Here is a 25,290-nt window from a genome sequence, read left to right as displayed (position 1 = left end):
AGGTGAGGCAGGTGATGTTCCAGAGGTGGAAGTAAACAGTCTTTGTCACGGGAAGGATATGGGTTTGGAAGCTCAGCTCGGGGTTGAACAGACTTGTTCAACCTGAGACAACGGTCAGAGAGGGGTGCAATCGGTGACATGGGTACGGAGTTTGTGGCGGGGGCTGAAGATGGTGGTTTTGGTCTTCCCAATGTTTAACTGGAGGAAATTGTAGCTAATCCAAAGACTGGAAGCACAAAGCAGTGGCAAAAACTTTAATCACAATGGTGAATTCTTATTGGAATCACTATGAACATCGATTGCTGAACCTGTCCGATTTTTCCACCATGCTTTTCCAATAGGCATCTCCATTATAAATCTATTCCATTCATTAATTTTAAAATGTTATATTTCTCACCTATTGAATCTAATGCTTTAAGGAGAGTAGACTTTGGTTCCTTAACTTCTCTTTACTAAATAATTCAAAACCTAGAGTCATGTATGCTGTCCTTTGAATCCTATACACAGAATGGTAGTCACTTAACAAAATATTCCCTGTATGTTATTATGCTTTATAAGTTGTCAAACACCTCCTTGGATTTATAATCTATGAATTATTTATAGACTAGTATTTTATTTACCTTACTAATTACTGCCATACCATATGAAAATGATTTCAATTCATGAGGTTTTGCATTTTTTCTTTTACTCACTGTATTTGATAGATCTTGCATTTCTCCACATTAACTGCTGAATTTCCTCTGTCAAGTTAATAGGATTATCCACATTTTGACCCTCTGAGCACGTTTTTCCCCCCACACAACTTGTTATCTGCACCCTTCAATTTTAATGTCATCACAAGATCATGTTTATAAGTATCGGGAGCAGCAAAAACAGCGAGACTGAACTGTGGGCTGGCCGTTTGGTTACCGCTCCCCAATTAGAACTAGCTTTTATCACTACAATATGTTTCCCAATATTTGGCCAATTGAAAATAAAATTCACCCCAAAAATGTTCAATTGAGCTGTAAGTTCTTGAGGCACCTACTGAAAATCCAGATATTCAACACTGACCAACTCAATTACATCTTGCTCCAAAAAATTACACAAATATTTAAAGTAATTATCTTCACTTTCATTAAACGCTCTCAATTACTTCCTTTATAATAAACTTCAATGTCTTTCCTACTATTTTATTTTTGTTTTTTTTATTTGTATATAGCTGGACATCAGTATTGAGGTACGACAATGCCATGTCACATTCTGCCGTACAATTTTAGTTAAAATGTTAACCTACGATCTGCGCCTGATTCACAGTGCGTGGGAATCCATCCAACAGAAATCCATTTTTGCAGGCTGGGGTGTCCAAGTTTTTATCAATCAATTCAACCACCAGTTCATCGCTGACCTAAAGAAAATAACCAAAAATTCATCACAAATAGCAAACATGTATGAAATCAGCTCCAGGTCCCTCCCATCCCCGAACATTCCACTGGCTAAAAGAGCTTTTAAAGAAAGTCTGTTAATTTTGTGAAAAAAAAACTTGCATACAAGTTCCCAATCTCAAGCATTTTATCCCAAGAGAAATTTAGAAAGTGCAAACACTGAGCTCTCCCCAAATCTAGAGGTGGAGGATTAGGGACGTAGAAGGAAGACATAAAATAATTTGAGACTTTGAAGAACATTTTTTTTTTTTTTTTTTTAAAAACACCTTCCAACTCATTTAACTCAAGAGCCTAGTTGCATGGCTCATATGTTGAAATTGGTATACGGGACTAGAAAAGAGTTAGTGCCAATTGGGCTGGAAGATTTTTCAAGAATAAACACAAACCTTGTGTCACTAATGCAGCATTTTTTCAGATCTTATGTTATGCAACATTGCCAAAGGATAACAATTACACCAGGGCAAACATACAGAATACAAATAAAATAAATACCATTGGATGAATCTAAAAATCTCAAAATTTGCTGACAACAGAAATTGTCAGAGTTTAGCAAATGGTCAGGAGGACTGTAAAAGACTTCAGAAGGACAGAAGCAGATTAGTGGAATGGGCAGACAGGTGGCAGATGGAATTTAATGTGGGTAAGTGTGAAACAATACATTGTGGGAGTACGGTATATATTAACTGAATGTGCAAGTACAGGTACATAAAGGCATAAAAAGGCCAATAGAATTTTGTGTTTTAGAGGCATAGAGTACAAGAGTAATGGTGAATTTATACAAAACAGTGGTTAGACCACAGTTATAGAGTGCCATGTGCAGTTTTGAACACCCCATTATAGAAAGGACATTAAAGTTATAGAAAACATTCAGCATAGATTCACCAGGATAATGACAAGAACTGAAAACTAGAGTTATAAGGAGAGACTTGCGATACTGGGACTATTTCCACTGGAGCAGAGAAGTCCCAGAGGAGATTTGATAGAATTTTTTAAATAGTAAAAAGAGTTTTGATAGAGTGAACTGGGAAAGACTACAGGAAACTCTTTCGTATCCGGCACCGACGGGACCGGGATGGTGCTGGTTGATTAAAAAATTCCGGATAACGGAGAGGGTTATCTACCGAGGCTATTTTTAACAAACAAAAATTAAAAAATCAAGAAATGTGCAGTATAATTGGGTACTCACCTACAGAATGTTGTGTTAAATGGATGGTGGAAGATGCTTGATTAAGTACAGTAATGCCAGTTGAGGGTAATCCATAACTCTTTAATTACTTAACAGTAAAACAAAACTTATAAACGACTGTATACTGTAGTTTTCGGAGTGAGAATTTTGCCGGTTATTAGAGAATTCCGGATATTTAGGTGCCGTTTAAACGAGAGTTTCCTGTATTTTATCTTGGGAAGTCTGTGATGAGGGGACATCAATTCAAAATCATCACTAAAAGAGAGGAGAGAGGTTAGGAGAAATGTCTTTACACAGATGGTAGTTGGGAGCATGGCACGCTTTGTCACAGGGAGTGATTGAGGCAGAGACTGTTACTGCCTTTAAGTGAAAATTGGTTAAATATTTGAAGCAGAGAAAGATACAAGGCAAGAGAAAGAAAGTAGGGCATGGGATTAGTTTTGAATTGCTCTAACAAAGAGCTAGCACAGACATGATGGGCCAAAAAGCCGCCTTCTGTGCTGTAAAGATATAGGGGGTAATTTTGCCAGCCCTGGGGAGGCAGGTTTGGAGGCGGGGCTGCCGGGGAAATGGTAGAATCTGGGAGCAGGTACCCATCCCGCCTCCGTGCCATCTTCCCAGAAGGCGGGTACCCTTGGAGGCGGGAAGGTGATTACAGCCACTTAACTGCCTGTTAACAAAAGAAAAAGAAACCGAGCTCGGGTTCCCTGATCACTATCCAGTGATCTCTACTGGAATTGCAGGTTTTGACAGTGGACAAAGTCAGAGTCGGGCTCAATTGTGATTCATTGGGTGAATAGCTGATCAAAGTCCTTTGTTTAAACTCTCCGGCCAGTATCTATGCAACAAAGTGTCAAATCTTCAAGAGGAGGGAAAGGCAAAAATTAGCCAAGAAAAATTGACAAGCAAAGAAACAGTGAATATCTTATCTGCAAGACAAAATGTACTGAACATTGTCATGTAAGCTGTTTTCACACATACACATATATGTAATACCCACTGGAAATGTTGTGTACGCTGGGTATGGGTGTCAATCTTTGACTTAGACACTGTATTATTGTTGTTGTGGGTCCCTGGGTTGGAGTTGCCCATGTGGGGGTGCAGCAGGAGCTTTTGGGGACGCGGTGTGGCTGGGAGCGTGCTTTCCGTGGTTCTGCACCAGTATCGGCGGTTGGCGAGAGCGGGAGCGACAGTTGGCGAGCGCGGGAGTGACAGTTGGCGAGCTCGGGAGCGGGAGTCGGATCGACCGTCAACTGTCAACAAGCTCCAGCCTTTAGTGCGAGGTTTGCTCAGGGACCGCAGGGCGTGGAGTTCCAGTACAGGCTGAGGACCGCGCCTTACCTTGGGCTTACAGTGCGGGGGAGTGCAATTTCCTGCCACCTGTTTTGAAAACATAACTAAACCGATGTTTGATGGATTTAATTACTGGGTGGTTCTGCACTGTCGTTGATATTTGTTGACGGTAACAGAAGAAACAGCTTATGGTGCTATGGTCTGAAGTTACTAAGTACAATTTCTCTTGTGTGAGAAAGCACTGAAGAAAAGCAGAAGTTAAAGAACCATACAGGAATTGTTAAGTGAGGCTGCGCAGTCTCCAGGCAGAAACCCCAGGAGGAAGAGGTTCGGAGTCGTAAGTCTTGCAGACATTATACATACCATGAGCTCCAACTTAAGCGCGCCAACGAAAGAGTGCACTCGAATTTGGACACAGGGACAGATTCTCCTTTGAATCCATATAAATGGAGAATGTATGTTTATTATGTCTAGAATCGTTCTAATGTATGCAAATGTCTAATTTAGTTCATTGACCTGTAATCTTCTTATACTGTCTGACGTTAAAACTATAAAGTAAGATAATTAGAATTAAGCCATTGCAGTAGTGATCTCCTTACTGGACTATAGAATACTGTCTACAACAGAGACCACATCTCACATATATCTAGAGAACCGTGAAGGGGTTACATATACATACAGAAAATCTAAAATATTGTGCAGAAAAAGGGTGTCCAATACGGTTCCCCATCAAACTTGCTCCTCTTCTCCGCGCGCTTTTGCACACTGTCGTAGAACGCTCTGGCTGCCTGCCTGCCTCTCTTCCGCGGCTTTGTCCGTGCCTGGGTGGCCCTGGAGAAGGAGCACGCGGTGCCCGCCGGTACACTTGAGCCCTTCCGCGACTGGTGGGTGCCGCAGGAACTGGAGTGTGTATTGGATACAGGGAATAATATTATTAGTTCATTTGATAAGTTTCCTCTCTTTTTATGATGTGGGGTTTATTATTTGTGCCCCTCTAAAAAGGGGGTACTTTTGTTAGATTTTTTTTGGAGTTGATGAAGTGGGACAACCCAGTGTCTCCTTATGGATTAACCAAAAAGGCATACTGAAAAAAAAGGACTTGCATTTATATAGCACTTTTCACGACCACAGGACGTCTCAAAGCACATCGCAGCCAATGAAGTACTTTTGAAGTGCAGTCACTGTTGTAATGTAGGAAACGTGGCAGGCAATTTGAGTACACCAAGCTCCCACACAGCAATGTGATAATACCAGATAATCTGTTTTAGTGATGTTGATTGAGGGATAACTATTGGCCAGGACACTGGGGATAATTCCCCTGCTCTTCTTTGAAATAGTGTCATGGGATCTTTTACGTCCTCCTGAGAGAGCAGACGAGGCCTCGGTTTTACCATCTTATCTGAAAGATGGCACCTCCAACAGTGCAGCACTCCCTCAGTACTGCACTGGAGTAGATCATTCCTGAGTACTGGCCACCCTTCAGTAACTCACTTAGTGACTATTCTCTGCATAAACATAATCAATGAGCATCAGCAAGCAGTTTTATCATAGGGTGCATCACATTTGAGCTCAATCCAATCAACGATCGCACACTTGGACTTTCCAGCAATAGTCACTACATACAGTTAAGGACTAGCAACTCTGGCCCAGAGATGCATATGCCACTGCATCTCTATTGCCCACCCCACTCCTTGGTTAAATCAGCTAATTCAGTCGAGGAAAGATCAAAGCCAGGATCTTCCTAGTCCTCCATGAATCAGTTTTCACACTGAGCAGTGGTTTTACCAGTCTGAAACTGGGAAAGCATTTATCCAATAAGATTTATACAGCATTTTGAGTTCAAGCATAGTTGACAATCACAAACTGATTTTTAGAGTACACAAAAAAGGCGATAGCATTTCAGTACTGGTAACAAAGGTCATCAATATATGATACAGCACTTACTAATTTGCCAGAGTCCATTGTTTGCTTTAATTTCTGACCCAGTTCTGATCCAGATGCTATCATTGCTCGCAGCATGTCACCTGTTGCTAAGTGACAGACATTGTAGTGGTCAGCAAGTCTAGTAGCCTACAACAAGAACAGAAAGCAATTAAGGTATCTTTCTATAACTAGGACATACATAAATCAGTATTGTCAGAAATTTAAAAAATCAACTAGTCAAACAAGTCTTCTCACTCCAAGCCACAAATTATTTACATTAGAACAGGTTGTTACAACGTGGAATACTTTACCATGTGAAGAAATAAGCCATATTCAGAAAAATACACCATCCTATGAAAGAATTTTGACTTTATTAAAACATGACGTACTAGGCTTGAAAAATCGAAAAACCTAACAATGGAAAAGCTGTAAAAAAGCATACAGGATATTGATAAGATAAGTTGTTGACACTGAATCAATAGCCTTATTGAAGCAGAAGGGTAGAGGCTCCAGAAAGTCTGAAGCCTTGGCAAGAACACAATGGTACACCCAGTTAAAGTGTCTTAAACCAACACTTCGGAAAGAATCACATAAATTAAAGAAACATATGCCTGCGTGAAAATGACATCAAATGAAACACGGAGACACGAACTAGTGTTACAAACAGTTGAGGTAACTAAGAAGACAATGGTGCAACCGGTTGAGGTGTTTTTAATTTACACGTTGTAAAAAGATACAACAGAAGACCTTGGTAAGAATGACATCAAATAGATGCACCAGCAATCACATTATAAAAACAATGAGCTTCGAACACCTAGGGTAGAGACACGAATCTGCATTGCTACCAGCTGAACTGACTAAGAATAGCAGAAGTCAGCAGAAAAATGACTAGAGATAATTAGCTTACATCAGCAGAAAACTTCAAAGGACATACCACTGAAAAGGGAATAAAAATTGGACTTTCAAATGGGAAGACAGATTCGCTGGAAGGGGCAAAGCGATTCTCGGCTTCAGAGGTAAGCTCTAAGTCTACAACTCTTTGAGTCTCGGGGATTAAAAAGGTACTTGTATTTGATTTTGGTGGATATCCTGGAATAAGACTAAGAAATGTAAAAATGTAACAAAATTAAGATTTGAGAATAAGGATCTCTGATAAGATTGTAAAAGCTTTTGTATTTGGAACTGTTAATGTTGCGATTGAAATACTTACTGTAATTACATGTCGGTTCTTTAATAAATCTATATATTTTTAGAATTGTCTCATATAGTACTTCTGTATCAAACTCACAAACTCAAATCTCTGTACACTCTTTGGTGAGGAGTTGCAGAATTCTGGGGGAGTTTTCCAGACCCTCATAATATCTGGAAGGATACAGTCTAGCTAAACTTATTAAAAGTGTTATCTGGAAGACGGCAACATCTTCAGATTGTTCCTTTCCTTTAGGGAGAAATAGTCTGGACCTTTAGACCCAATTAAGCGTCTTTAGGATTCGGCTATCTCTAACTTTAGTTGAAAGTGAACATCTGGGGAATACGCTTGATCCAGGACTATTAATTATCCCTTCAACCATAAGTGGCTGTTGAGGTAGAGACTTTGGGGGCGATTTTGCCAGCCCTGGGGAGGCGGGTATGGAGGCGGGACTGCTGGGAAAATGGCAGAATCTGGGGGTGGGTACCCATCCTGCCTCCGTGCCATCTTCCCAGGAGGCGGGTACCCGACCCACACCGGGTCTTGTCTCCTGGAGGCGGGAAGGGGATTACAGCCACTTAACTGCCTGTTAACAGGTAGTTAACAGGCAGTGAAGAGGATTATCCCCATGTTACCCACACAAGTGCGGGCTTCCCGAAGGCTGCGAACCCCGGCAGGGTCAGCAAGGCGAGCAGAGGGTCTGCGGGGGTCAGAAGGGTCCAAAAGTGCGCTGTGGAGGTGGAGTGATGGGTGCAAGTGTGGAGTGAAAAGTGTTAGAAAAGTTTACTTACCTTTGTTTCTTCCTGGAGGCTTCAATCGTTGGGGATGCAGAGGCTCCGGCATCTCAATGGCAGAGATGACAAAATGGCTGCTGCATTCTCCGATGCAACAGCCATCTGCTTTCTGCTCAGAAAATAGGTTTGGAACTCACCAAACAACAGAGAATGTCAGTGTTTAACAGCTTCTCAAAGCTTTCAAACGATGACAATTCATCTGTCAAAAATTTGACAGATGAAACGTCATATGTTGATGTTCTCTGTAACCAGCTTCCCCTTAATTGGCCTGCTAAGCCCGTTGGGTGTGCTTAACAAGGTCAATCAAGGGAAAATAAGCGTGGGTTGGCCACAAGTCAATGGAGGCGGGACTGAAACCTGACAAGCAGCAGTCCCGCCTCCAATGCACCCCCATTGACAAAATCACCCCCTAGGTCATCTTTTAACAACTTGCATTTATATAGCATTTTTAACATAGTAAAACGTCCCATGGCACTTCACAGGTGCAATATCAGACAACATTTGACACCAAGCTACACAAGGAGGTATTAGGTCAGGTGACCAAAATCTTCATCAAAGAGGTAGGATTTAAGGAGCATCGCAATGCTCCCGCTAAGCTGCGCATCACTGGAAAGGTCCCGCGCAGGTCGCTCACTGGCTTTTCCAGTGTAGGTACCACGCATGCGCAAAAATTTGAATGGGCTGCGCAGTGGGGTAGGCAGGCCATGTAGGAGGCAGCACAGCTTAGCGGGAACACTGGTGGAGAGGTTTTGGGAGGGAATTCCAGAGCTTAGGGCCCAAGCAGCTGAAGGAACGGCCGCCAATGATGGGGCAAAGGAAATCAAGGATACGCAAAAGGCCAGAATTTGTGGAACACAGAGTTCTCGGAGAGTTGTAGGGCTGGAGGAGGAGGTTAGAGATAGGGAGGGGCCAGGCCATGGAGGGATTTGAACAAAAGGATAAGAATTTTTAATTTGAGGCGTCACTAGAACAGGAACCAATGTAGGTCAGCGAGCACAGAGGTGATGGGTGAACAGGACTTGGTGCGAGTTCGGATACGGGCAGCAGAATTTTGGAGGAGCTCAAGTTTACGGAGGGTGGTAGATGGGAGGCCATCCAGGAGAGCGTTGGAATAGTCGAGTCTGGAGATAACAAAGGCATGGATGAGGGTTTCAGCAGCAGGTGGGATGAGTCTGGGACGGAGACGGGCGATATTATGGAGGTGGAAGCAGGATGTCATTTGTGACTTTGAGAAGGACCATTTCAATGCTGTGGCAGAGACAGAAGCCTGATTGGAGAGGTTCAACCATGGAGTTCCGGGTATGATGGACACGGATTTGGGAGGTGACAGCACGTTCAAGGAATTTGGAGGGAGAGAGGTTGGAGATGGGGTGGTAATTTCAAGTTTTTTTTTTTGAGGGGGGGGGATGATAACATTAGATTTGAAAGGGAGGGGTCAGTACCAGAGGAGTGGGAAATATTTACAATATCAGCTAGCATGGGGGCCAGGAATCGAAGTTGGGTGGTCAGCAGTTCTGTGGGTATAGGTGATACACTATCAATTCCTCATAAAAGACAGAGAGTTAATTAATAGGCTTTTATTAGCAAAGAACAGAGCATGCCTCTCGTGGTAGCCTGGTATCCAAAAGGGCAGGGGACTGCAGAGCAGTCACCTTTATACCCGGGCATGTGGGCGGAGTCAGCTGAGGCATGCAAAGACACAACAGTGTGCAACAAGAGCAACTACAACAACAACAATAACAACAGTGGTTTACCACATTCACCCCTTGTTTAAAATCGAGTCCGGCGGGGTGAAGTGTACTAAAAGTTCGTGTAATTAAGTCTATCAGGTGGCCTTGTATGCCGTCCTGATCGTCGTAGCAGCGGCGGTAATGGTGCAGCATTCAACGCCGAACCTGGCGTCTCGTCGAGAGGTTGTGTAGTCAATGGCGGGTCCTGGGGCTGCGGCATGCCGTCTACAGGGGTCGGGGTGTGGGTAGTGGCGATGGTGGTGTCTCAGGGGCACCCGAAGGTGCGAGGTCTCGTGTGGAGACTGTGTCCTCCCGCCCGTCCGGGTACGCTACGTAAGCAACCTGGGGGTAGGCGTGGGTAGTGGTGGGTGGCGAAGGAAGTGTTTCGGGAGCATCCGAAGGTGCGAGGTCTCGTATGGAGACTGTGTCCTCCCGCCCGTCCGGGTACACCACGTAAGCGTACTGAGGGTTGGCGTGGAGGAGGCTCACCCTCTCGACCAGGGGGTCCGTCTTATGGGACCGTCTTATGGGACCTCACGTGCTTCCGCAGTAGGACGGGTCCTGGAGAAGTCAGCCATGTCGGTAACGAGATCCCCGATGTGGACTTCCTGGGGAAGGAGAACATTCTCTCGTGAGGGGTGGCATTGGTGGCTGTACAAAGCAGTGACCGAATGGAATGGAACGCCGCAAGGAGGACCTCCTGCCAGCGAGAGGTCGGAAGGCCCTTAGATTTCAAGTTTAGAAGGACTGCCTTCCAGACCGTCGCATTCTCTCGTTCCACCTGGCCATTCCCCCGGGGGTTGTAGCTGGTGGTCCTGCTTGTAGCAATACCTCTCGCGAGCAGGTACTGACGAAGTTTGTCGCTCATAAAGGATGAGCCCCTGTCGCTATGAATATAGCTAGGGAAACCGAACAAGGCGAAGAGGTCATTCAGACATTTAATGACCGTGGTACTGGTCATGTCTGAGCAAGGGATGGCAAACGGGAAATGGGAGTACTCGTCAATTATATTGAGGAAGTACACATTGCGGTCGGAGGAGGGGAGGGGCCCTTTAAAATCGCCGCTCAGCCGCTCAAAGGGGCGCGTGGCTTTGATCAGGCTTGCCCTGTCTGGCCTATAAAAATGCGGTTTGCACTCGGCACAGATTTGGCACTTCCTGGTCAAGGTCCTGACCTCCTCGATGGAGTAGGGCAAGTTACGGGATTTGATGAAGTGAAAAAACCTGGTGACCCCCCGGGTGGCAGAGGTCATTGTGGAGGGTCTTCAGTCTATCAACCTGCGCGTTGGCGCATGTACCACGTGATAGGGCATCTGGGGGCTCATTGAGTTTCCCGGGCCGGTACAAGATATCGTAATTGTAGGTGGAGAGTTCGATTCTCCACCTCAAGATCTTGTCATTCTTGATTTTGCCCCTCTGCTTATTATTAAACATAAAAGCTACTGAACGCTGGTCAGTGAGCAGGGTAAATCGTTTTCCGGCCAGGTAATGCCTCCAATGTCGCACCGCTTCCACAATGGCCTGGGCCTCCTTTTCAACAGAGGAGTGTCGAATCTCGGGGCCCTGGAGGGTCCTTGAGAAAAAGGCCACAGGTCTCCCCGCCTGGTTAAGGGTTGCAGCTAGGGCGAAGTCGGATGCGTCGCTCTCCACTTGGAAAGGGATGGACTCATCCACTGCGTGCATTGTGGCCTTCGCAATATCTCTTTTTATATGAGAGTGAAGGCTGCACATGCCTCTGCTGTCAGAGGGAAGGAGGCGGACTTGATGAGGGGTCTGGCTTTGTCCGCATAGTTGGGCACCCACTGAGCATAGTACGAGAAAAACCCTAGGCATCTCTTCAGTGCTTTTTGGCAGTGGGGGAGGGGGAGCTCCATAAGGGGGCGCATCCTGTCGGGGTCGGGGCCGATGACTCCGTTCTCCACTACACAGCCAAGAATGGCAAGGCGCGTGGTACGAAACATACATTTGTCCTTGTTGTATGTTAGATTCAGCCGCTGGGCCGTACGGAGGAATTTCTCTAGATTAACATCATGGTCCTGCTGGTCATGGCCGCAGATGGTGACGTTGTCTAGATAGGGGAAAGTGGCCTGGAGCGCGTTCTGGTCAACCATCCGGTCCATCTCCCGTTGGAAGACTGAAACCCCGTTGGTGACGCCGAAGGGAACTCTGAGGAAGTGGTAGAGACGACCGTCAGCTTCAAAAGCCGTGTACTGGCGGTCCTCAGCCCTGATGGGGAGCTGGTGGTATGCCAACTTCAGATCAATTGTCGAGAACACCCAATATTGTGCTATCTGATTGACCATGTCAGATATGCGGGGGAGTGGGTATGCATCCAACTGGGTGTAGCGATTGATCGTCTGGCTGTAGTCAATAACTAGGTGCTGTTTTCCGCCAGTCTTCACTACCACCACTTGTGCTCGCCATGGGCTGGTGCTACTCTCAATAATCCCTTCCTTCAGGAGTCTCGCTACCTCGGATTTAATGAAGCTCCTATCCCCGGCACTGTAACGCCTGCTTTTGGTAGCAATGGGCTTACAGTCGCGGGTGAGGTTAGCGAACAAGGAGGGGGGGGGGGGGACTTTAAGGGTGGAGAGGCTGCAAATGGTGTGCGGCGGGCGATTTAAAAACTGCTGGCTGCAGACTGTGAGTGGGGGGAGAGGTCCATCGTACGCTAATGTGACACTCTTAAGGTGGCACTGGAAATCCAACCCCAGTAGAACGGCAGCGCAGAGATGGGGCAGGACCAGAAGTTTAAAATTTTTGTATTCTGTGCCCCGTACTGAAAGGGCCACTACACAGTAGCCACCGACGTCCGCTGACTGGGCTTTGGAAGCCATAGAGATCCGATGGCGCGTCGGCAGGACCGGGAGAGAGTAACTGCGCACCGTGTCGGGGTGGATAAAGCTCTCTGTGCTCCCGCTGTCAAAAAGGCAGGTAGTGGCGCGGCTGTTTACCGTAATGTCCATCATGGACCTGGACAGTTGATGAGGGAGAGATTGGTCGAGCGTCACGGAGGCCAGCGTATGGTCAAGCGAGTCGACGTGATCGTCAGATGAGGCGGTGGTTGAGTCCGGGTCCCTCGTGATTGAGGTTGGCGACGTCCAAGATGGCGGCGCCCATGATCCCAATCCCCACGCGGCTGGGGGAGCCCAAGATGGCGGACAAGATGGCTGCCCCCACGGTTCGCACGCGGCGCTGCTGGCGTTAGCGGTTTTACCTTTGCAGGCGCTGACATAGTGTCCTTTCTTCCCGCAGCTGGAGCAGGTAGCGTTTCTCGCCGGGCAGCGTGCTCTGGGGTGTTTTGCCTGGCCACAAAAATAACATTTGTGCCTTGGACATCGCAGCAGCAGTTGGAGGTGGCGGTCCCATGACCCAAGGTTGCGGCGTCCACGGTGCGGAGCAGTTAGGGGAGAAGGCGTCCATATTCCTGTGGGCCGCGTCGAGCGAGAGCGTGAGGGACACTGCCTTTCTCAGGTCCATTTCTCCCTTTTCCAACAGTCTCTGCCGGGAGTAGTCGGACCTTAGACCCGCAACGAAAGCATCTCGGATCAGTCCCTCCGTGTGTGCTGCGGCTGATACTTCTTTGCAATCGCAGCCTCGGCTGAGTATCCGTAGTGCCCGTAGGAAGGCCTCCACCGATTCCCCGGGCTGCTGTCTGCGGGATCTTAAGAGGTGCCTGGCATAGACCGTATTTACCGGGCGTGCGTATTGCCCTTTAAGCAGATCGATAGCCGCCGCGTAGGTCGTCACGTCCTGGATTATTGTATAAACTTGGTGGCTCACCTTTGAGGCCAGGATTTCCAGCTTGTTTTCGTCCAGGGTCACAGTTGAGGCTTGCAGGTAAGCCTCGAAGCAACGCAGCCAATGTGCGAATTTGGTAGCCGAACCCGCTTCTTGGGGGTCTAGGTCCAGGCATGTTGGTCTGAGGGCTCGCAGCAGCTCCTGCTGCTCAGCGTTTGGCGCCGTGTGATGCAGCTCCTGCTGTTCAGTATTCGGACCGAGATTCGACATTTTGTTTTGCTAACAAAATTGATACACTATCAATTCCTCATAAAAGACAGAGAGTTAATTAATAGGCTTTTATTAGCAAAGAACAGAGCATGCCTCTCGTGGTAGCCTGGTATCCAAAAGGGCAGGGGACTGCAGAGCAGTCACCTTTATACCCGGGCATGTGGGCGGAGTCAGCTGAGGCATGCAAAGACACAACAGTGTGCAACAAGAGCAACTACAACAATAACAACAGTGGTTTACCACAATAGGGTCGAGAGAGCAGGAGGTGGGTCTCACGGACAAAATGGAATTGAACATGTATTTGAAATATATAAATTAAAAGAATATACATTATATGAGGAAAGTATAGGCCAATGCGATTAGAGTAGATAGCGCCAATGAAAAGATAGCAGAATGACCTCCTTCTGTGGTGTAAATAGAAATAATTTCCTCTGCTCTACTATGCTAATACTAAGAACTGCTCTTATCTATGTAACCAGATCCTTTGAGGTATTGAGATTAGCCAACTATTTACAATTGCAAATAAGTTAGTTCGTACCAATAAAAGGAGTCATTAATGACCACTAGCACAACATGAGAGACCAAGACGTGGCGCACTTTGGAGTTTAATTCACACTCCAAGCTTTTACCGAGTCAAAATATTCACAATGCATTTGATCAAGAAAACAAAAGACTTGCACATACACAGCACCATTCACAGCCGCAGGACAATCCGAAGCGCTTTACAGCCAATGAAGTACTTTTTTGAAATGTAGTCACTGTTGCTAATGTCGGAAACTATATAAATGCAAATTGTTTTATCTCATTACATAGAAGATAGGAGCAGGAGTAGGCCATTCGGCCCCTCGAGCCTGCTCCGCCATTCAATGAGATCATGGCTGATCATCGAAATTCAGTACCCTGTCCCTGCCTTCTCCCCATATCCCTTGATCCCTTTAGCCTTAAGAAATATATCTAACTCCTTCTTGAATATATTTAATGAATTGGCCTCAACTGCCTTCTGTGGTAGAGAATTCCACAGGTTCACCACTCTCTGGGTGAAGAAATTCCTCCTCATCTCTGTCCTAACTGGTTTACCCCTTATCCTTAGTCTGTGACCCCTGGTTCTGGACTCCCCCGCCATCGGGAACATCCTTCCTGCATCTAGTCTGTCTAGTCCTGTTAGAATTTTATAAGTTTCAATGAGATCCCCTCTCATTCTTCTAAACTCCAGCGAATATAAGCCTAATCGACCCAATCTCTCCTCATACGTCATTCCTGCCATCCCAGGTATCAGTCTGGTGAATCTTCGCTGCACTCCCTCCATGGCAAGAACATCTTTCCTCAGATAAGGATTACTTTCTTTAGGGAGGTGACCCAGCCGCAATGTTGTAGATTACAGAAGCAGCCTGTATGTATCCCACTGGAGCTCCAACGAGAGGCCATATTTTCAATCAGGCTGGGTGTGATTTGGAAACATACAACCTCAGAAAAGTTATTTCCACAAAAGTATCAATGCCTGTTGTTTTTTTGAGGGGGGTGGAAGAGGTATTTTGTATGGAAAGCACCCTCTCCAACTTTTCCTTCTCCTCTCAGGCAGTGTTTCTCAAGCTGGAGTCTGCAGATCCCAGGGGGTCCGTAGAGACTTTCCAGGGGGTTCCGTGACCGGAAGTAATTTTAAGTTTGCTCCTCTTTATAAAACTGACACTGATTCAGTCCTTGCGAACTATTCTCAACAACTGGGCCTGCCTCCTCACAGAGGCCCACAGCTCTCACTCACTTTGCAACGAGCGCTCCCTGCCCGTCGAACTGATTCCTCGCCGTGGCGCCGTGAGCCTGTGCCATCCTCCCGACACGCGATCAGAACGCCTGTGGGGCCCTTCAAACACATGCCCGAACCTGTTCACGCAAACACGTACAACCCCACAATACAGCTGTTACAGAACATGCCAGTGGGACAGTACGGCGGCGAGTCAGGCTTCCAACAACTTGTATTTATATAGCGCCTTTAACGTAGTAAATGTCCCAAGGTGCTTCACAGCACTATTAAAAGACAAAAAAAATTGACACTGAGCCACATAAGGAGAAATCAGGGCAGATGACCAAAAGCTTGGTTTTAAGGAGCATCTTAAAGGAGAAAAGAGGTAGCGAGACGGAGAGGTTTAGGCAGGGAATTCCAGAGCTTAGGGCCTAGGCAACAGAAGGCACGGCCACCAATGGTGGAGCGATTATAATCAGGGATGCTCAAGAGGGCAGAATTAGAGTTGCGCAGATATCTCGGGGGGTTGTGGGGCTGGAGGAGATTAGAGATAAGGAGGGGCGAGGCCATGGAGGGATTTGAAAACAAGGATGGGAATTTTGAAATCGAGGCGTTACTTAACCGGGAGCCAATGTCGGTCAGCTAGTTAGGACACGGGCAGCCGAGTTTTGGATCACCTCAAGTTTACGTAGGGTAGAATGTGGGAGGCCAGCCAGGAATGCGTTGGAATAGTCAAGTCTAGAGGTAACAAAGGCATGGATGAGGGTTTCAGCAGCGGAGACGGGCGATGTTACGGAGGTGGAAGTAGGCGGTCTTTGTTATGCTGCGGATACGTGGTCAGAAGCTCATTTCAGGGTCAAATATGACACCAAGGTTGCGAACAGTGTGGTTCAGCCTCAGACAGATGTTAGGAAGAGGGATGAGTCAGTGGCTAGGGAACAGAGTTTGTGGCGGGGACCGTAAACAATGGCTTCGGTCTTCCCAATATTTAATTGGAGAGAATTTCTGCTCATCCAGAACCGGATGTCGGACAAGCAGTCTGACAATTTAGAGACCGTGGCGGGGTCGAGAGAAGTGGTAGTGAGGTAGAGCTGGGTGTCGTCAGCGTACATGTGGAAACTAATGCGGTGTTTTCGGATGATGTCGCCAAGGGTCAACATGTAGATGAGAAATAGGAGGGGGCCAAGGATAGATCCTTGGGGGACACCAGAGGTAACGATGCGGGAGCGGGAAGAGAAGCCGTTGCAGGTGATTCTTTGGCTATGATTAGATAGATAAGAATGGAACCAGGCGAGTGCAGTCCCACCCAGCTGGACGACGGTGGAGAGGCGTTGGAGAAGGATGGAGTAGTCAACCGTGTCAAAGGCTGCAGTCAAGTCAAGGAGGACGAGGCGGGATAGTTTACCTTTGTCACAGTCACAAAGGATGTAATTTGTGAATTTGAGAGCCGTTTCGGTACTGTGGCAAAGGCGGAAACCTGATTGGAGGGATTTGAACATGGAATTGTAGGAAAGATGAGCAGGGATTTGGGAGGCGACAACACGTTCAAGGACCTTGGAGAGGAAAGGGAGGTTGGAGATGGGGCGGTAGTTTGCAAGGACAGAGGGGTCAAGGGTTGTTTTTTGAGGAGGGGGTGATGACGGCAGATTTGAGGGAGAGAGGGACAGTACCTGAGGAGAGAGAACCATTAACAATATCAGCTAACATGGGAGCCAGAAAAGGAAGTTGGATGGTCAGCAGTTTGGTGGGAATAGGGTTGGGGGAGCAGGAAGTGGGTCTCATGGACAAGATGAGCGCAGAGCTGTCATGAGGGGAGATCGAAGAGAAACTGGAAAAAGATGTGAGTTCAGGGCTAGGGCAGGGGGGAACCTTAGAGGAAGTTTGGCCCAGTGGGCTTAGGGAAGGAAGGGAAGTGGCAGAGGCAGCTGAACGGATGGTCTCAATCTTAGAGACAAAGAAGTCCATGAGCTCCTCACACTTGTTGTCGGAGGTGAGGGTGGAGGAGACAGGGGAGAGGGGTTTAAGAAGACGGTTAGCAGTAGAGAATAGGAGCCGGGGTTTATCTTTGCATTCCAGAATGATTCTGAAATAATGAGCAATTTTGGCAGACGAGAGCAGGACCTGATAATGCTTTGTGTGGTCCAGCCAGATCTGGCGGTGAATGGCTAAACCAGTTACCCGCCATATCCACTCAAGTCTGCGTCCCTTGCACTTAAGGGAGCAAAGATGAGGGCCGTACCAGGGAGAACGGCCAAGGTGAGAGAGGGTAATTGTTTTAATAGGGACTATAGGGCATCAAAGGTGATGGTGAGGGTGTGGTTGAGCAAATCGGTAGCTGCAGAAATGTCATGGTGAATAGAGGGCCAAAGGCTGGACAGTTGGGATTTCATAAGTGCAGTTGTAAGAGAGTTGGGAGAATTTTTTCCAGGGGCGGACACAGAAGGAAGTAGGGTTGGGAGGGGGGGCCGAGGTGGTGGTGGAAGGGGGATGTGGGTGGAGAGCGATACGAGGAAGTGGTCAGAGATGGCCTTATGTGCGATTGACACGATGGGAGTTGCGAAGCCACGAGAGATGGCAAGGTCGAGGAAGTGGCCGTGAATATGGAAGGATAGTGAACTCAAGAGGAGAGAAAGATGAATTGAGATGGAGGTTGAAATCACCGAGGATGAGAAGTCGTTTGGTGCAGAGGCTAAGGGAGGAGAGCAGTGAAGATATCTCGGTAATAAAATGTTTATGGTACTTGGGTGGGCGGTGGAGAACAAGAATTTTAAATGAGAGGTGAGAGGGGTGGAATAAGGTGAGATGCTCAAAGGAGGAGAAAGCGCCGGAGGAGTAGGGGGACAGACCAAGGTGTGATTTGGTGAGGAGAGCCACACCGCCACCACAGCAGTCTGAGCGGGGCAAGCGGTGGATGGTATCGCCAGGCTTCATTTAAGGGTAAGGTGTCATCACCCCTCAACCAAGTTTCCGTCAGGGCCATGATGTTGATGCAATCATCCACGATAAGCTCAGGGGTGGCAAAGGCCTTGTTCGCAAGTGAACGGACATTCTGGAGAGAGATGCGGAGAGGGTCGGTGATGGCTGCCCCACTGCCAGCGTCCACAGGGTCAGTGCTGGGGGATGAGTTGGATGGGGAGGAGATTGGCAAGATTTGCCCCCAGTGGGCGCGCTGGGCGGGAAGGTCAGCGAGAAAGTAGGATGGGACAGTTGGGGTTGCTGCTCGTAAGGCCGCAGCGATGAGTGCCCCCCGTAGGATGCCAAGAGAGGCACAGAGGGAAGCTGTAGGCTTATCTAAGAGTGAGTCAAGCCTGGGACAGCGGCAGAAGAGTAGGAAGGTCGAAAAGTAATGAAGGACTGGGGTAGGGATTTAGGAAGGCAGGTATCCGAGAGAGAGATGAAAGGAGGCATGATGACAGGAGAGAGCAGTCAGGGAGGGATATAGGGAAAAGGAAAAGAGGGGGAAAAAATGGAAAACTATTGAATGGCTCGGGTCTGGAGCGGCAGCCAAAGTGCACATGTGAATGGACACAGGAAAAGCTCAGGTTACATAGGCCTGTTTAAATGTAGTAATTAATGGAATACATATTTCCTGGTAACAATGGAAGAAAGGAGACGGGGGAAGAAAGGGCAAAAGATGGCAATGGATGACCATGGATACAGTTGAAGAGAAGAGTAGCTCAAAAAGGAGCTGCCAGCCCAGGAGCCATCTTGAATCCAGCAACATCCCAGCCTGTGCACAGGTACTGGTGCCTTCATTCACCTTGGCCAACCTGCTGACGGCTTTAAAAACTGTCCAGCACCAAGTGGCTAATAGTGGCCACCTGTTGCTGCGGAGTCCCCAGAATTGGTGTGAGAAGCAGGCACACCCATCTCACTGATATCTGCGAGTAAACACCCGTTTTCTTAAAAGCATTATTAAACCACTCCTTACATACACCACTTTCATATTATGAGTATTACAATTTAGATGGGGTTCCTGATCACTAATCGTTTTGAAAAGGGGTCCTTCAACCAAAAAAATTTGAGAACCACTGCTCTAAAGAAAGCTAACGTGAGAAATGAAGGAATTTACACTCAGTTCAGACACATTACTGAGTCAGAGTAATGGAAGATTTGCCCTGCAGAACCCAATCGCGGATTGGTCGATGAAGAAGCAACCCATTTTCCAACAGTGACAATCCTTAACCCCCCACCCCAGTACTGTATAAAAATATAAACTGCCCATTTTGACCGGCATAATTTAACTCTTAAGATTTATACAAACCATAAATAAAAGACAGCACCTTAACCAAAGTAAGCTGATCAGATCCCACTTTAGCTTACAAAATGTTATTTTTGAAACTAAAATAGATTCACTTTTCCATTAAAAACTTTCTTCACTCTACATAAACGCGCGACTATTAGTTTCAAAGCGAGTTTTAGATCGGATCTTACAATTCAAGAATTCTACTGAAAATGTGAACACCGTTAAAAACCAAAACCTTTTGAAGGTCAATAGGGGCTCCACGTAAAGTAAAATGGAATCCCAATTAGTATTAGATAAACTACAGCAGCTTGAAAATCTGAAGTAGAAAACTATAATCGTACATTTGTTGTATAAAATATTAAACTGGACACTCCAATCCACGGAAAGACCCTTTTTTAACCGAATTTTGGCACTCTACAAATTCAAAGTTTAGAAGCCATGTGGACATTCCGCTGTGGGATTGGGACAGCGCTTCTCCCAACACTGGGTGGCCGCACTCACCTGGGTGCCTTTCCCTGCTCCGGGGGGCCCCAGCAGAATGGCCTTTATTCCCTGCTGAACATGTTTCGCCTTTGATTCCGCGCCAGCTCCTGGACTCATCTTTTGTGTTATTTTATTTCACGTTAGTTAGTTAGTTAACAGACGGCAAACTATCGTTCCGCAGCCGCTCGGTGACACCACTTCCGACTGACTTCAAGCTGACAATTGTGACAGCGGGACCAGAGCGAGCGGCAACGCCGATTGGTTAGTCGCGCCGTCACTTTTGTTACCATTTGGCGCTTATGTTTGCAAAAGGAAATTGCGTTTAAAGCGGGCGCCACCCGTACCTGCACCAAATATACATTTTATACAGAATATTTTTTGCACCTAACTTATAGTAAATTACATACATTGCTTTGCAGTTCCTTGTGTTTTTTTCTTTACAAAATGTTGAATTTAGTTATATATTGTGACTCTTAATTCACTGCAGAGCGCAGTAAATACCCTGAAACGTTAACTCTTTCTCTCTCCACAACTGCAGCCCATCGACCTGAAACGTTAACTCTGTTTCTCACTTCACAGCTGCTGCCTTACCTGCTATTTCCAGCATTTTCTGTTTTTATTTTAGTAAATACCCTCTGGTCTGTTGCTTTGCTGGTCGTGCTAAACTTTGGGGTGCCTGATCGGGTTGCAGTAATCCTCCTGGATTGTTCTAGAGTTTCCAGGAATTAAAGATGAATCTCCTGGGCACTGCCCAAGCAACCTGGGAGAAAAATCCTTGGAGTAATAAAAAATTGTGAGTTTTTCCATTTTCTTTGAACACTTTATCATTGATTAATTATAAAAATATTGGAAATGGGGAGGGGGTGGGGAAAGGATGTTTGACTGGGCGAGGCAGAGGCCATGTGATGAAACTGCCAGGAATCTAACCAGCCTGAGTTTAGCATCCCGAGCAGAGCACGGGCAAAGACGTGGAGGAGGAAGCCAACACATTTTTTTGGAAAAATAATGAGAGATTGCAAATCTTTTCTGTGAATTAGTTCTCTATAGTGAGATACATTTTTCTTCTAAAACACTGTTACTAATTAGAAGTGTTGGACTTTTTCTTTAGTAGTTTAGTTAAAATATTGAATTGTTTTAAACTTAATATGCCGTTATTCACACTAAATAATTCAGCAAGTGGTAACAGGCCACTTTACGAGTTTGGTTAAAATTATATTTTCCTTTTCGTTGGCAGTCTGAAACTCAATCCTGTTGAAAATTTCAGAGCTTACAAAAGAATGAAAAGTGTACTGTACCTAAATATCCATAGTTGCAATTTATTGTGCTACTCTTTTTCAGAAGTCAGAATGCTGGGTGATTGTATAGTTACTGCTCTCCTTTGCACACCTGTTGACACTGCATTGAACAGTTGACTAAAGTAAATTACATCCCCCAGCATCGAAGCTTTGACCACGCTCGATCAGCTCCGATGGACGGGTCACATCGTCCGCATGCCCGATACGAGACTCCCAAACCAACCGCTCTACTCTGAGCTCTGACACAGCAAGAGAGCCCCAGGTGGGCAGAGGAAACGCTTCAAAGACACCCTCAAAGCCTCCTTGAAAAAGTGCAACATCCCCACTGACACCTGGGAATCCCTGGCCCAAGACCGCACGAAGTGGAGGAGAAGCATCCGGGAAGGTGCCGAACACCTCGAATCTCTTCGCCGGGAGCAAGCGGAAGCCAAGCGCAAGGAGTGCACGTCAACCCAAGCACCCCACCCACCCGCCATCTGCCCCACCTGTGATAGAGACTGTGGGTTCTGCATTGGACTCATCAGTCACCTGAGAACTCATTTTTAATGCGGAAGCAAGTTATCCTTGGTTCCGAGGGGGGAGAAGAAGAAAAAGAAGTAGTAAAATGTTTATAATTATGGATATAACGAGGTGAACCTAGATATACTTCATTTACTACCATTGATTAGATTTTTAACAATATAGCCCGTCACATCCAAAAGGAACGTACAAGAAAGGAAAGTCTATGTGGGCACTGTCTGCATTAGAAAATTATTTTAGATGTTTGGGAAGACTGGGTAGTAGAAGTCAAATCATCACTGATAAGTAAATACGGTGGCACATATTTTTAAGTATACTGTATTTTTTTTATGGGATGTAGGCGTCGCTGGCAAGACCAGCATTTATTGCCCATCCCTAATTGCCCTTGAGAAGGTGGTGGTGAGCCACCGCCTTGAACCGCTGCAGTCCATGTGGTGAAGGTACTCCCACAGTGCTGTTGGGTAGGGATTTCCAGGATTTTGACCCAGCGACGATGAAGGATAGGCGATATACTTCTAAGTCAGGATGGTGTGTAACTTGGAGGGGAACTTGGAGGTGGTGGTGTTCCCATGCGCTTGCTGCCCTTGTCCTTCTAGGTGGAAGAGGTCGTGGATTTGGGAGGTGCTGCTGAAGAAGCCTTGGCGAGTTGCTGCAGTGCATCTTGTAGATGGTATGCTGGTTTGACCTTTCCACAGCATTTGACATAGTTTATCAATGCTATCATCCCTCATCACCTCTCTTACACAGAATACATAGTCTGCAGCACAAAAACAACCCATTCGGCTCAACCAGTCCATGCCAGCAATTTTACTGCAGACAAGCTTCCTCCCGCCCCTCTTCAACTAACCCCATCAGCATAACCTATTTCATTCTCCCTCCTGTGCTTAGCTAGCTTTCCCTTAAGTACATCTATGCTATTTGCCTCAACTATTCCTTATACTGGCATGTTTCACATTCTTACCATTCTTTGGGTAAAGAAGTTACTCCTGAATTCCCTATTGGATTTATTAGTGATTATCTTATATTTATAATCTCTAGTTTTGGATTCCCCCACAAGTGTAAAAAAAAAATTCTATGTCTACCCTATCAAATCCTTTCATTATCTTAAACACCTCTATCAGGTCACCCCTCAGCCTTCTCTTTTCTATAGAAGGGTCCAGCCTGTTCAACCTTTCCTGATGACTATATCCTCTCCGTTCTGGTAGAGGGAACCAGTGCATGCTTTAAACCTGGGCCGTGGATCACTACTAAAGAGGAACACATTCCTAAATGCGGGATGCTCTGGGTTTGCATAGCGATATTAGATAGGTAATTAAACTCCATAGAGATAGGTTTTTTTCTACTTTTACCTTTTTGCCCTCAGCTCCTTAAAGATACCAACGCTTGCTAGTGTATGGTTTCATGAATGTGAACAACTCTTCATTCCCAATACCTCACCCAACTAACCATTCTTCTACTGTTGAATAAGCTTACGTATGAAGACATGGTGCCAGATCTGTGTGCCACAAGAGAGGTCATGGATGATAAAATCACTTTCCGCTCAAGCACAATCATGAGTAAATAGCCATTTTCTGAAACATTTCCAAGGAGAAGCATTCTAATTCATTCCAAACACCACAAGCTTTAAATGTTGGCAGCACTCTGTACATTACTCACTATTGACAATCCTGAAACTATCGGGACACTAAAAATCAAAGCTTCATACGCTTAAATTGCCTTGCTGGTGCTCCCCACTTCCAGTCCTGATCTGCTCCACCTCTGATCACTGCCACCTCACTTAGTCAAGTCTCTCCACTTGATGCTGCTGCCTGTGATCTTCTCCACCATCTGTTCTTTGAAGTTGCTGTTTGTTATGTTGGTTGCAGTGTTTTGAACTACATCTGGGCCTGAAGCATTAGTGAAGGCTGTTGCCTGACTGGTGGGAAAAAGGCTACTTCCTCACTGGTCTAGAAAAGAGAAGGCTGAGGAGTGACCTGATAGAGGTCTTTAAGATTATGAAAGGGTTTAATAGGGTAGACCTGGAGAAAATGTTTCCACTTGTGGAGGTGTCCAAAATTAAAGGTCATAAATATAACAAAACCAAATATTGCAGATGCTGAAAATCTGAAATAAAATTCGAGTTCCACTCCCACTCTGATCCAATAAAGCTCTAGGAACACCACCTCATATTTTGATTAGGCACTTTACAACCTTCTGGACTTGACATTGAGTTTAACAATTTTAGATCATAACCACTGCTCCCATTTTTTTGGACTGCAGATGCCAGTAATGGTTCTGCTGTTGTTATTTACAGCTCCTCTAGACCTATCTTTTGTTTGACAGATTATCTAGTCATTATCATACTGCTGTTTATGGGAGCTTGCTGTGTGCAAATTGACTGCCACATTTCCTACAAGTGACTACATTCCAAAGGTACTTATTTGGCTGTAAAGCGCTTTGGGATATCCTGAGGTTGTCAAAGGTGCTATACAAATACCAGTCTTTTTGTTTTCTTTACTTGTCCCATTACCACCCCCTTTTGCCTTGCTCCATTGTTCCATTGTTCCTTTTGTCATTTAATCACTCCTGCCTTCCACCCCAGTGCAGACCTTCCCCTTTCCCTGCCTCTGTACTTGCTTAAAAATTGTTACCTCTCTAATTTTTCTGTTGAAGATTTTTGTTCATGGAATAAAACTTATTTTATTGTAGGACAGAGCAATTTCAGAAAGCGTGTTCTGCCAGAAAGTCATTGAGCTGAAACGTTAACTCTGTTTCTCCCTGCCTGACCACCTGAGTATTTCCAGTATTTTCTGGGGGGTTTTTAGGTCATAAATATAAGATAGTCACTAATAAGTCCAACAAGGAATTCAGGAGAAAAGAGCAGTAAGAATGTGGAACTCGCTACCACAAGGAGTAGTTGAGGAGGAATAGCATAGATGCATCTAAGGGGAAGACTAGATGAGCATACGAGGGAGCAAGGAATAGAAGGATGGGGGGAGGCGCTATATAAATGCAAGCGCTCTACTCTGAGCTCTGGCACGGCAAGAGATCCCCAGGTGGGCAGAGGAAACGCTTCAAGGACACCCTCAAAGCCTCCTTGAAAAAGTGTAACATCCCCACCGACACCTGGGAATCCCTGGCCCAAGACCGCACAAAGTGGAGGAGAAGCATCCGGGAAGGTGCCGAACACCTTGAGTCTCTTCACCGGGAGCAAGCGCAGGCAGCGCAAGGAGCGCACGTCAACCCAAGCACCCCACCCGCCCGCCCCGTCAACCACCATCTGCCCCACCTGTGACAGAGACTGTAGGTCCCGCATTGGACTCATCATAAGAACATAAGAAATAGGAGCAGGAGTAGGCCAATCGGCCCCTCGAGCCTCCTCCGCCATTCAATAAGATCATGGCTGATCTGATCCTAACCGCCAATCTACTATCACAGAACCATCTCCTGAATCTAACAGAATTAGACACACGAAATAGGA

The 25,290-nt window shown here is 46.1% G+C and overlaps 1 protein-coding gene and 1 long non-coding RNA gene across 4 annotated transcripts in view; one reads left to right on the top strand and one right to left on the bottom strand.

The window, feature by feature from the left end:
• The window catches only part of ak2 (adenylate kinase 2), a 122,322-nt gene that overhangs the window by 13,773 nt on the left and 83,259 nt on the right, over nucleotides 1-25,290 (bottom strand). For 2 of the 3 annotated variants that reach the window (XM_085962700.1, XM_085962701.1), the window contains exons 1-3: nucleotides 20,035-20,263; nucleotides 5,848-5,973; nucleotides 1,277-1,387 (exon numbers count right to left, since the gene is read on the bottom strand). In XM_085962700.1, coding sequence (XP_085818826.1) covers nucleotides 1,277-1,387; nucleotides 5,848-5,973; nucleotides 20,035-20,133 — 336 coding nt within the window. In that variant the 5' untranslated portion in view covers nucleotides 20,134-20,263. Of the gene's footprint in view, nucleotides 1-1,276; nucleotides 1,388-5,847; nucleotides 5,974-20,034; nucleotides 20,264-25,290 lie in introns of those variants that run through there. The other variant, XM_085962702.1, reaches the window with a different exon arrangement.
• On the top strand, nucleotides 20,356-24,522 carry LOC147103251 (uncharacterized). The gene is made up of 2 exons (XR_015072930.1): nucleotides 20,356-20,809; nucleotides 21,355-24,522. It is a non-coding gene; the product is annotated as an uncharacterized LOC147103251 (long non-coding RNA).

The sequence above is a fragment of the Somniosus microcephalus genome, chromosome 20 (genome assembly GCF_052327205.1).
Source record: "Somniosus microcephalus isolate GS21.2 chromosome 20, FLI_Smic_1.0, whole genome shotgun sequence".
Taxonomy (NCBI): Eukaryota; Metazoa; Chordata; class Chondrichthyes; order Squaliformes; family Somniosidae; genus Somniosus; species Somniosus microcephalus.
This window is presented reverse-complemented; position numbering and strand designations above follow the sequence as displayed.